We start from the raw sequence: 12470 nt of genomic DNA, 5'->3' as shown, positions 1-12470 counted from the left end.
AGATCACCGGCCAGGACATAGTTCCAGGATTGCCTGTGGACGACAATATTCCACCATGGCCATGGGTTGATCAGAAGGAAAACATTTGACTCATCCATCACTCGTTGGCCGTTGGACCTTAGATCCATCCGACTGTGGACGGAAAATCCTAAAAAGAGAACAAGGGCAAATAAGGTTTCAGAAATGATGATCATGGGCATGCATCTAATAAGAAATCAAGTTCTTAGATATAATACCAACTAATTTCATTAATTAATCTGCGGTTCTGAATTCTTGGATCTACCCAGTAGTACTACTACTGGTTTGATGCCCATTTGAAATAAAATATTACAGTACCAAGCTGCTGGCATGGGGGGCGGAATTAACTACATGCATGGTCCATGGATGGCAACTAATAAATATCCACGACATATCGTGTCCACTACTCTGCATATGTTTCTGCCGTAAGTGTACGTCTGGGCAATGTTTTTTTCAGTAATTTTTTGCTTAATTAATTCTTATATAACTTATATAATGTAGGCCGGACACGATCGACTCCTTCATTAATCAAGAACCTGTAAATATTGGTGCAATATCAGACCTGTAGGTCTTGATCAATGATCAGTGTGCATGGAATGTCAACCTGAGATGGTGAGCATAAGAATGCCCATGCCATGCATCGATCGTATAACGTACGTCTACCAAAAACAAAGATTAATTAAAGAGCGAAAACAATGACTTCAGAAAATTGTCCTCTATTTTTAACAAGAATGTCAAGAGTACTATATATATATATAACTACAACACAGAAATCACACCGCATTAAACCCGAATGGTAATTCTTGATCATTCTATACATTTAAACCATCGAATTTACAATAATTTTCATGTCAAATCTAATAATTATTAAATCTTAAATACTAAGTTATCCTTCAACCAAATGCAATGCTATCATAGTCAGGACAGACACTAAGCTCCATCGACAATATAAAATTAGTATATCCATTTATCATTTGAGTATGTCTAGTAGAGACATTCTAATTAGATCAACTTATAAATCCAAGAAAAATTCTCTATTTTTTTAAAATTATTTGAGAAAAAGAAAACCCTAACAGGTGATCAAGGACTCACTATTGATAGTGAAGACAAACAATAATAAGTAGAAAAATATTTTAGTCACAAATTAAAATCAGATTTCATAAAAATAAACTCATAAACTGATGTGTCTTGATGTATATATTACATCAAATTATAAAATTATTTTTATTGTAAAACATATCTAATACTGTATCACATAAAAATATATTAATTTATAAATTTATTTTTATAAAATCTCAACATCCCTCTAATCTCTAATAAATATTGGCAAAGAAGTCAACATTCATTCTTTAACGAGTGCAAAGCCAATTAGAAAATGGCCGGTTGTGATACTAATTACTGTCATATATATCCATATTCTTTAATGTTTTCTTTTTTATTTGAAGTCATGTCAGTATAATCCTGATCAAATCTATCAATTTAATGCATTAGTTACGACAGAGGCCGGGGTCATGGTCATGAGGCCGTGCTGATCATATTCATCTATGGCCATTGATTAGCTGGATTTTAACTTTATGAGCCACAGCTAGTCAAAATGTAGGTGACGGTGTCCTACAGAGTCCTAGAGTTAGGTCATGGTTCATAGAAAGGAACAAGCATATTATATATGGTGTAATTCTACATTCACTTAATGATCTTTTAAAAAAAGTTCCGAACTATACATTTTATTTTTTTTATTTATCTTTTTTTATATATATTTTTAATCGTCATAAACATTTTTAAAAAAATCAAAAAATTATTTAAAATCTTTTCCTTAATCATTACAAAAACCAAAAAAAGAATCAGTACACGTATTCGAGACATTTTTTGAATAGAAATAGTATTTCTCTTATATACATAAGACGTATCTTATATATAGGCCGACAAAACTTTGTGCCAAAAACTAATTCCATGTGAAATATATATATATATATATTTACAACAATGATTTTTTTAAAAAATTGAATATATATTACTCATTAATTCTCTATTAATTTATTGGGGAAAAAAGCATGATCATCTTATTATAATTATAATAAGCATGATCATATCATACGTAATTTGGACATACCCAAAGTTGCCAATAATTACTTACAAATGCATTGAAAAATGAGAAATACAAGTGTACCTCTAGCTAATATACACATGATTTTTCTTTTTCCAACTCTTAATTTCCCACAAAATCATGATCCATAACGACAAACATGTTTTTGAGTCAGGTGTGGGACCAGAAATTAGGTATTGTTAGCAATCATAGAAAATAAGAATATTATGGCCTTCGAAAATATGAAAATTAGTTGACTCTCAAATAGTATCCCAATCGGACACTCATCCATTTGAAGTGACAAATAATACTATCCCATGCAATCGATCGGACTCTCGAATTAAAGATGGTTTATACTGTTCAACATGGTACATTTTTTTGGGCTATGTTTCAGATGTGAGAGCCCACCACCATCCATCCCTTCCCCCCAACAAAATAAGCTTTTGCGATACCAACCTAGCCACCCAACGATTCAGTGGATTCACTTCCCAATATTCTACCAACTCTTCTTTTCCTTTTACCTAGCTTTTGAATTGTGAGTCGTCTTTTCTAATGCTCTTTCTGGGATACCTACATGATAAGAATAATAAGTGACACATAAAATTTTACATTATTTGAGAATAATAAATTCTTACTTTTTATAAAATTCTAATCACTATAAGAAAAAATGATTTTTGCAATTAAAATGATTATTTTCGACAAAAATGTACTCATTTTAGCCGCAAAAATCCATTTCTCTTATAGTGAATGGAACTCTAACTGCATAATTGACTATTCTTTTTGAAGTATAGATAATGTGGTTTAGATTTTCTATTGGAGTATTACAAATGGTATCAAAACCTATCTTAACAAAAAATGTGAGACTTGAACCGTGCCACCTACAACGGACAGACCTGACAAGAATGTCAAGAATTTAATATGAGAAAATTGTGATACCCCAAATGATAAGGGTAAAGGTAAGTGGTGTATGGAATCCCACATTATTTAGAAATGATAAATTCTTGCTCTTAATAAGATTCTAATAGGGTTTCAATTATATCATTAAATAGTCATTTTAAACTATCGGCTACGTGGTTTAGGGAGTTACACACACTCTCTCAATTGTGTTTACCTAATTTTTAAAGTGCATATATGTAAATTGTGCACGAGTAATTTCACGAAAAATGAAAAATAAAAATTATGACATGCTACAGTTTTATCTTTTTTTTTACATTATTATATTATATAGTATTTTTCTAATAATAATAACCATGGTAACTTTCTTAGTGCATATGGGTTTGGGTCATTAATGGAAGCTCCCTGTCAGTTACGAAACCTGCTCGAGCATGTATTTCGGGTCTGAATGAACTATGAAGGCCCAATAGGTAAGTGACTGGGGATGGGTTTAAATCATCAAGTGGGCTTTCTCCTTTTAAAGTAATCAACTTGGAGCCTCAAAAATCTTTTAAAGTAATCTGAATGAAAGCCCAATAGGTTGTAGTTTTTCATCATTCTTACTGTGTTTGGGCAGCTGAGTGTTTTTAGATCATTTAATTATTATTTAATATTTTATCATTATTTTTTATATATTTTTTATTATCTTTTATTATTATTTATTTTTTTTTATTTTTACTATTATTCACGAATTATATAAAATTATCTCACCGCCGCCGAGAGGTAACCTTAAGCGAGTTCATTCATAATGTCATCTCATTTGTTACGGCGACAATTTGTAACGTCGCCTCAGCGCTTGCTCTGTTGACTAGGTAATACTATTGTCACAGTCTCGCTCTAAGGCCACGCAAGAAGTCAAAAGTGTTTGCGTAATCTAAGTTTTCAGTAACGAATCTTCTTCTTCCGTTACAGGAAGTCTTTATTAAGGCGGCTAAACAGCTGTCTATAATGGCGCCGTAGGAACTAATTAAGTAGTTCAACTAAACTGAACTGCCACACCCACACGACACGAGTACACGACCACGTCAAACTCCAAACATAAACATAAAAAACAACGAAACGAAAGAAAGCCAATAGAAAAGTTCCGATCTAATTTGGCTTTCGACATTTTCAATGCTCTCACTCTCTAGACTTTAGCTCCCAACCAACCCCTACTTATTGCAGCACACACACAGAAGTGAACAACATCGTTCTCTTCACCATCTAGCTCTCCACATTGCCGCGTTCTCCTCGCACAAAGGTAAAGTCTCTCCCTTTCTCTCCGTCCTCTTTATGCATCTGTTTTTGTTCTTCTTGTTGTTGTTGTTGAAAATGTTGGGCTTTAAGGTATCAGCAATGCGCAAATTTTACTTGATCCGTGTTGTCATTTTTCTTCTGGGGTTCTCTTAAATTTTCTACTGCTGTGTGCCAAACTGAAGGTTACGTACCTTCCTTAGCATTGTTTAACAAATTGTGATTGATTTTTGGGAATGATAGTGTTGAATACTTTGAAGTTAAAAGAATGAAATTTATAGCGGTGGTGATAATTTTGATTATAATTCTCAAACACTGGAATTCAAATGAAACAAGCATACTATTAGGTTATTTTTACTAAGCAATTGCTATCATCATTGGCGATTATATCTATTTGCTTTTACCGTGATGTCCCAGTCAGGACTACGGCTTCTTTACTCTTTGATACGAAATTTGAATATGCTGTAATCATCCAAATTCAAGGTTCTTTGTTATCTTCTTATGCAATACTGATTGTTCTGTAAAAGGAGCTGTCTATATTTGTTTATTGGATTCAAACTAAGGCAGAAGTTGGGCATGCTAGGATATTTTATGTTATTTGAGGAATTTGTTTGGGGAAGACTTCAACAGTTTAATTATGGGTAATAACATCAACGCAAGTATTTCTCACTTTAAGTTCATACATTGGGGGTGGGGGTATGTTACCAGTTGTTAAGATAATAAAACCTCCATATCATTTAGTGTGTAAATGTTGTAAGGTCTGTTTCTAACTAAAGGTATAAACACTGGGTCATGACATACGCAACTTCATCCATTTTAGTTAGAGCACATTGGAATTTTCCTTTGTGAGATCTGCTATACATTTTTCTATGTATTAACATTGATGCCCTTATTTCATGTGGATCTCTGTTCTCCAGTGCAAGATCTCATTTGTTGGAGATGGCAACAACTGCAGCACCTAGCCTGCAAATTGCAGCAGTGAGACCCTCCATTTTTTCTTCTTGCAGACTTTTCAAGTCAGGTGCTGTAATCCTTGGTGGTAATTCCAAGGCAGCACCATGGAATAAGCTTACAAGTGCATGTCACATATCGTCTGTACAACCTTTCCAGCTCGGCTTTACATCATCCTCCAAAAGATTCGATAAGGTTGTTACTAAGGCAATGTCTGAAGCTAGTGAAAACAAGCCTATCACAGGTTTGCCAATTGATTTGAGAGGTCAGTTTTCTCTCTCTTCTTTTGTAACCCCTATGAGTTCCAAAGGTCTCAAGTCTGCGCTTTTTCCACTTTCCTTCTGTTTTGTTGTTATGGAGAGCTTGTAATGGTAATGATTTGTCATTAATTTCATTCAACATACCACTCTTTGCTCCTATTCTTGGTCAAAATTTCTGGTGCAAGTGGAAACTGCTAGATTCAAAGAAGAGTCCTCCGTAACATCTTCTTTCTGGATGCCCACTTTATTGGTTGTATACGCTAGTGAAAGGAGGTCTTATTGCTGTGGCCAATATGTTACTTCATTTCACCAAACTTCTCCATGTCTATCAACTTAGCAATAATGCTCTCCTTGACTTGTTAGCTCAAGGTCTAGTGATCTGTGATTACATATTCATGGTCAGACTTTTGTCAATGGCAAGTTGATAAATGATTGGGCCTTTGACCATGTGCCTCATTTGCGGTCAGCACAGGTAAAAGCAACAAGAAGAAGAAGACAGAAAAACACTCGATGTTAGATAAAAACTAAAACCTCAAGTACTTTTTGTAGGTAAGAGGGCATTTATTGCTGGTGTAGCTGATGACAATGGATATGGTTGGGCCATAGCAAAATCCCTTGCTGCTGCGGGTGCTGAAATTCTTGTGGGCACTTGGGTCCCTGTGAGTAAACAGCCTGATCTTCAGCAATGTGTATTTCAGTTTTATTTTTTCGCAAATTAAAGTTCTCACCCACAAACTGTCAACTGGTTTCCACTTTGCACCCCATACTATCAAAAGCTTCAATTTGCACCCCGAACTACCTACATTTTTCAATTTCACCCTTAGTTAAGATCTGACTGCTAGGATTGTGTCACTTGAGCAATTGTAAATACATCTTAATACTCAGATGTTAACTGAGGGTGCAAATTGAAATCTTTAGGTAGCTTAGGGTTGAATATATAACTTTTGGTAGTTTAGGGTGCAAAGTGAAAGAAAGGTGATAGTTTGTAAAAAGCATAATTTTTTATTCTTTTTTTCTAATAAAGTTTCCAGGACAACTAAAATTGCCTAATTACTGACGAGAACGCTTCTCTTCTAGGCTTTGAATATTTTTGAATCCAGCCTACGACGTGGGAAGTTTGATGAATCACGAGTGTAAGAATCTTATTACATGAACTGGTTAATGCTTGTGAATGGCCTCTACTAACAAGAAATTGCATGATTCAGGTTGCCAGATGGCTCTTTGATGAATATTGCTAAAGTATATCCTTTAGATGCAGTTTTTGACAACCCCGAGGATGTACCTGAAGATGTAATGTAGAGATATATAGTTTGTACATAAATGATATGAAATGGGTCAAATGTACCCTGATAAACGTCTGATGATGTTACTTCTTCCAGGTGAAAGCAAACAAACGGTATGCAGGATCTAGCAATTGGACTGTTCAGGTATAAACTCATATTATTCTACTTTTATCATTTCTGTTGATCTATTTTGGAACAGTGAGAGCCTATAACTGGAGTTTTAGAAAAGGTTTGAGGTCATATATGGACAGTCTATTTGAAATTGAAAGAAATATTGTTGTCAACATCCACATAACACATGTTGCTTTACCTGGGGATGCTTTCGAATAAACAAACATTGATGCATGGCCTATGACATGGTCAAACCAAAATCCAAGGATACAATCAGTTTCACCTTCCACTTGTCTATTTTTTTTCCCACTATCTTCATCTTCTTTCCTCGCTTCTTAAAATGCAGGAAAAGTTGTTTGTGCAATTGGGTTTTTGGTTAAAAAAAATTGTTGTACAGTAATTCTCTTACCTTTGAGCTGTTAATCAGTTCATTTGTTTGAAAGATTTCCTCCTTTTGTTGCATTTTCTGCTTTCCCTGAGCCTTGTAATTAAAAAAAACGTTCCATCCATAATTTGTTGTGCCTTCTGGCTGGAAAGTTATTCTGATTTGTACATTTGCTTTATTTTTAATCTGCCATCGATGTTCAGATGCTAGAAGCTTTCATGTTATTGCTTCACTAATTCATTGAACTTAATGCTAGTATATGCAGACTGCCAAATTTAAAAAGGTGTACATACTAATGTTGTGCTTGCTTTTAAATTGTCTTTCAGGAAGTTGCTGAATCTGTGAAGAAGGATTTTGGCAGCATCGACATCCTTGTTCACTCACTTGCAAATGGGCCTGAGGTATAGTTGTTGTAATTGTGGAATACCTATGTGTCATTTGACTTGGATTTAAATGAGCAATGACCTCTTTAATAGGTCAGTAAACCTCTGTTGGAGACATCCAGGAAAGGATATCTTGCAGCTATATCTGCATCAAGTTACTCCTATGTTTCTTTACTGAAGCATTTTGTTCCAATAATGAATCCAGGCACACTTCTATACTCAAATCATCCAATAGTGTTTTCGTTTCTTCTTGTTCTTGGTTGTCTCCTTTTTCAGTTGTACAACATTTACTGCATCGGGAGACATATCTGGAATTGACATAAGGTTTCTGTTGCAGGTGGTTCTTCAATTTCTCTTACGTATATTGCTTCCGAGAGGATTATACCTGGGTATGTATGTCATTCATTGATTGCTTCATTGATCTTGTATACAGAGTTGTCAATTCTGATAGGGTGATGGATTTCTGATACATGATACACAGATATGGTGGAGGCATGAGTTCTGCAAAAGCTGCTCTGGAAAGTGACACGCAAGTAAGTTTGCATTCATTTTCTATATATGCATTCTGCTTATAACTTTCCGTATTTTTAAGCTCAAAGTGATGTGTTTTTAGCTTGTAATCTAATATGTTGATTCAATTCAGGTGCTTGCTTTTGAAGCGGGCAGAAAACATAAAATCAGAGTCAACACAATATCTGCCGGTACCTTGGCTCTTCCTTTCTTTCTTTCATTCTAAATGTTTCCTATCTCAGTTCTTTGTATCTATCTTGTTGCCCACGGGATGTTTTTTATTGTTATTATTGAACCCTCACTAGTGTTGTCAATGGTCAACATGTTCCTAAGATGTCTATTGAGAAAATCATCCAAAAGATGTAACTAGTTTGCATGTTCAGGTTGTTCATTCAATCATTGCATAGAAAATACTTATGTCTTCAGAATCCTCAATATTTATTCTCACTATATGGATTGATTGGTCATGGTCATTCTAGAGACCATTCTCCCGCACTCTCGACCCATCTTATATTAATCCATAATAAACAGGGTGTTTTGTTGCCCTAACCAGAGGTGGTTTAGCCAGTTCATTGTCTTCTTGGGTTCACGATCTTAGGCTCCTCAAACTTTCACAAATTAGTTTCACTTGAAAAACAACTAAATTTTGTTTTTCTTTAGTTAGTAATGCTTTAGTAATTTTTCACTCAGCTAAAGTTTTATTTCATTTACATTGGGTATTGATGTCTTACAAATATATAAATTCATATCTGACGCTGTTGGGGAGTTAACTACTATTTTACATCTTGGGATCAGGATCTGGTTGATCTCTTTGGATCTAACATGATACTTAAGGCTTCTTGAAGATGTTGAGTACTTGTTAGTGTTACCATTACCTCAAATTGCTCAGGTTAATTAATTATATTCTGGTTTTGGTCCTCAGGTCCACTTGGGAGTCGTGCTGCAAAAGCAATTGGATTTATTGAGAAGATGATTGACTATTCATTTGCCAATGCACCTCTTCAAAAAGAATTATCTGCAGGTGAATTTCCGAAGTTTCCTTGCTCTTCAATTTCATGTTCTTTAATCCGCTTCTACTGTATCATCACATATTACTTAAATCTAATTAAACAGGGGAAGTGGGGAACACAGCTGCCTTTCTAGCATCACCTTTGGCTTCTGCTATCACTGGTGCTGTTATATATGTTGACAATGGCCTGAACGCAATGGGTGTTGGAGTGGACAGTCCAATATTTGAGAATCTTGGTATTCCAAAAGATAAGCACTAGGATTAACCACAAACTGGGAATCTGAACAAGTAATTTTGCATAAATGCTTCTAGTTTAGTGCTCCTTTTTTCTTCACTTGGCTTCAACCATAGGATGGCTCGGTCAGCGGGCCCATTTTGTTGTGAGAATTTTTCTGCCGTTCTTCATGACATATAATTTCCAAATAAATCTGAATCAACATGATTTTAAGTTGAAATATGTGTGAGTGATGTTTGTGCAGATTTGCATAGCCATATACGAGGGTCTGAATGTGCATAAAACCAATCATTTGAGACTAGATATGATTAGTTGCAGGTTAGTTTATGTGCTGCTCTATGGCCTTTTAAGATAGCTAAAATTATTAGTTTAACAGTTATCACAGATAAATTCATGAGTGTTATGAAATCATTGAAAAGAGAGAGCTATAATGTGTTATAAAACTTTCAAAATGAGAGAGAAAGAGATAGAGTCCAGAGAGGTTATGAAAACTTATGAATTCCTTAAAGGATATGGCGATATATATAGGAGTACAAAAGAGACTATGCTTTTGACGACTAGCACTATGCACTAGCACTATGCATTTGACGGCTAGCTAAATGTGGTCATACAATTCAAGATAGTTTATAACACTTCTCCTTTGGATGACCATTTTTAAAGAATATGTCTCGTTAAAATCTTGCCAAGGAAAAATCCTGTAGGAAAAAACCAATGGCGAAAGAAAAAGAGTACAGTATTCATGTGTATCGCCGAATGCTTTAGGATTGCCTCATTAAAACCTTGCAAAGGAAAACCCAGTGGGATAAAACCTTAGCGAAAGAAAAAGAGTACAATCAGCACAAGTCTTCAAGACATTATTTCCCCTGAAAAGTGCATGATAACAGGTCTTCAAACCTCCGCATTCCAATGTTCTGCATAATCTTCTTAAATATTACAGTTGGTAATGCTTTAGTGAATAAATCTGCCAGATTTTTACTTGACCGTACCTTCTTGATATCAATTTCAACTTTCTTCTCATGAATTGTAATGATCTTCTTGTATGTATCTGAAAGATAACTCACATCTTTACATCCAACTAACTGTGGACTTGATCCATGTTGATAAAATAATCACAACTGGATCTTTCTGCTCATCACTACTCTTCTGGAGTTGTACTCTTCTGGAGTTCTTGTAAATAACACAGTTAGTGGAAAATTCATCAACATTAAACCGCTAACCTCATTTTTTAATAAAAACGGTGGCCAGCCTTTTAAGATCAGACAAGCACCGCGGATTTTCAACTCCTCTGTAGGTGTCAGCGTGCTGTTAGGCACCGCAGCTGTCAGGCATGCTGTCAGGCGCTGCAGAGTTATGAAGCTATATTTCGTCTCTTTTCTCTTGCTTCACGAGAGATGTTGTATCATAATTTTCTCTATAAAAGAGATATTCAGCTCATCTTCATTCGCATCTCATCTTCTTCACTTTTCTGTAATCATACTGTATTTTTACTCTGCAATCTCTTTCTGCATTCTTATCCTACAATGGCTCAGCGATCTTCTCATGACCAATATATGAGGTACTCTGCACCTTGTTCATCAGTTGTTCTTGCTTCTACCACAGGTGCTATCATACAATATAATGATCTGACTTATAGGTCAGATAATGAAGCTATCTATGAGCTTATGGGTCTCGGTACCCGATACTCATCAAATATTGTCGCATTTTCTCAGCGACTGCAATCCAGAACTTGTGGAGTTGACAATCTCCACGAGAATATTGATATACTTCAGCGACTTCTTCTGGAGTTCAACATGAAGTTAGAATCAATAAAACAAAAGAATAGGAATTTAAAGTCCTTACTTAAATCTTCTTTTCGATTGCCCACCCCTTTAGATAGGGATGCCATGCAGATTCTTGAAAAACAAGAGCGTTTGAAGAATGAGGCAAAGTGCATCAAATTTCTGTAATTCTTGCTTCAAGATAATAAAATAATATTTCACAAATATTCATATTTATGTTTCTATCTTTTGGTAGATGTTCTGTGTGCTCCCTTTTATTTCTTCTTTAATAATGCACACTTTATATCAAACCCATAATATGAATCTGAAATACTAATTGTATTAAAAGATGGTATTTCATGACTAATAACATCATCCATCTTCCTCTTGAAGCCGCAAGGGTTTCAGATTTATATTTCAAATATGTGCAGTTTTTATGAGCTCTTCCAGAGCCTCAATAACATTTAAAACATAAACTGCAATAATAGCTTGTTTCCCTTTGCGTTTGGATTGCTTTAGATCATATAAGGATCTTTGAAACTTGATAGAATACATATTTCCAAATGTATTCAGATCAGAAGCTTCATGCATTCTTTATCCTTCAGGGATTTTCATATATATATATCATGATCCAATGATCCATATAAATATGCAGTTTAATCATGCATATCCAAACTTTCGGTAACTTTCAAGCTAATAAAAATCTCAATATGATTTCAACCACTTTAAAATCATATCTATATTGTTTTTTCGAGAAACTAACTTGTGATTTCTATATCACATTTTCATATTAAAAGTTTCAGGATTTTTATATCATGTATATAAATATCTACTGATATTTAACAAAAATCACCTCTTTAGGTGTTTGGACTTCAAGTCTATATTTATCACATTTTACTTAGTGATATCAATTCTGCAGGAATTGAGAAACTGACTCGTGATTTATATATCACATTTTTATTTCCTTTCCATAAATACCCACTGACATTCAACAAGCATCACATCTTTAGGTGTTTGGACTATAAGTACCGATGCATTATATTTTACTAGTGAATCAATTCTGCAGGAATTGTTTCTTTCAAATTTGTCCAATATTTTACGTCGTATTCTTTAACGATTCTTGATTCACTTTCATCATTACTTTTGGTAATTTCAATTGCCATCTCATATGGAAATACGTTGTCGACAACGATTTTATTTCTATCCATAATTTCTCAATTATTCATGAAATGTAACGAGATCTCGTTATTTTCAGGTACCTGTCCCTCTTCAAGGGAATACATTTTCATGAAAAACCTCTTCAGGAGGCACTCTTCAAG

General features: G+C 34.6%; 1 protein-coding gene across 2 annotated transcripts; it reads left to right on the top strand.

Annotated features, from left to right (window-relative positions):
- The first annotated feature begins 4104 nt into the window (after positions 1-4104).
- LOC122292766 (enoyl-[acyl-carrier-protein] reductase [NADH], chloroplastic-like) lies at positions 4105-12470 on the top strand. Of its 2 annotated transcripts, XM_043101259.1 has the most exons (14): positions 4105-4274; positions 5185-5483; positions 6028-6137; positions 6556-6611; positions 6684-6768; positions 6858-6905; positions 7584-7658; positions 7734-7845; positions 7978-8029; positions 8122-8173; positions 8284-8341; positions 9073-9171; positions 9264-9447; positions 12407-12470. In XM_043101259.1, exons 2-13 carry the CDS (start codon positions 5207-5209, stop codon positions 9416-9418), a joined length of 1179 nt encoding a protein of 392 aa, XP_042957193.1. In that variant the 5' UTR covers positions 4105-4274; positions 5185-5206; the 3' UTR covers positions 9419-9447; positions 12407-12470. The 2 variants fall into 2 exon arrangements, with proteins under 2 accessions (XP_042957193.1, XP_042957192.1); XM_043101258.1 differs by lacking the exon at positions 12407-12470 and having other exon boundaries at positions 4106-4274; positions 9264-9614.

The sequence above is a fragment of the Carya illinoinensis genome, chromosome 13 (assembly GCF_018687715.1).
Source record: "Carya illinoinensis cultivar Pawnee chromosome 13, C.illinoinensisPawnee_v1, whole genome shotgun sequence".
Lineage (NCBI taxonomy): Eukaryota > Viridiplantae > Streptophyta > Magnoliopsida > Fagales > Juglandaceae > Carya > Carya illinoinensis.
Note: the sequence above shows the minus strand (reverse complement) of the source record. Positions and strands in the feature narration are given on the sequence as shown.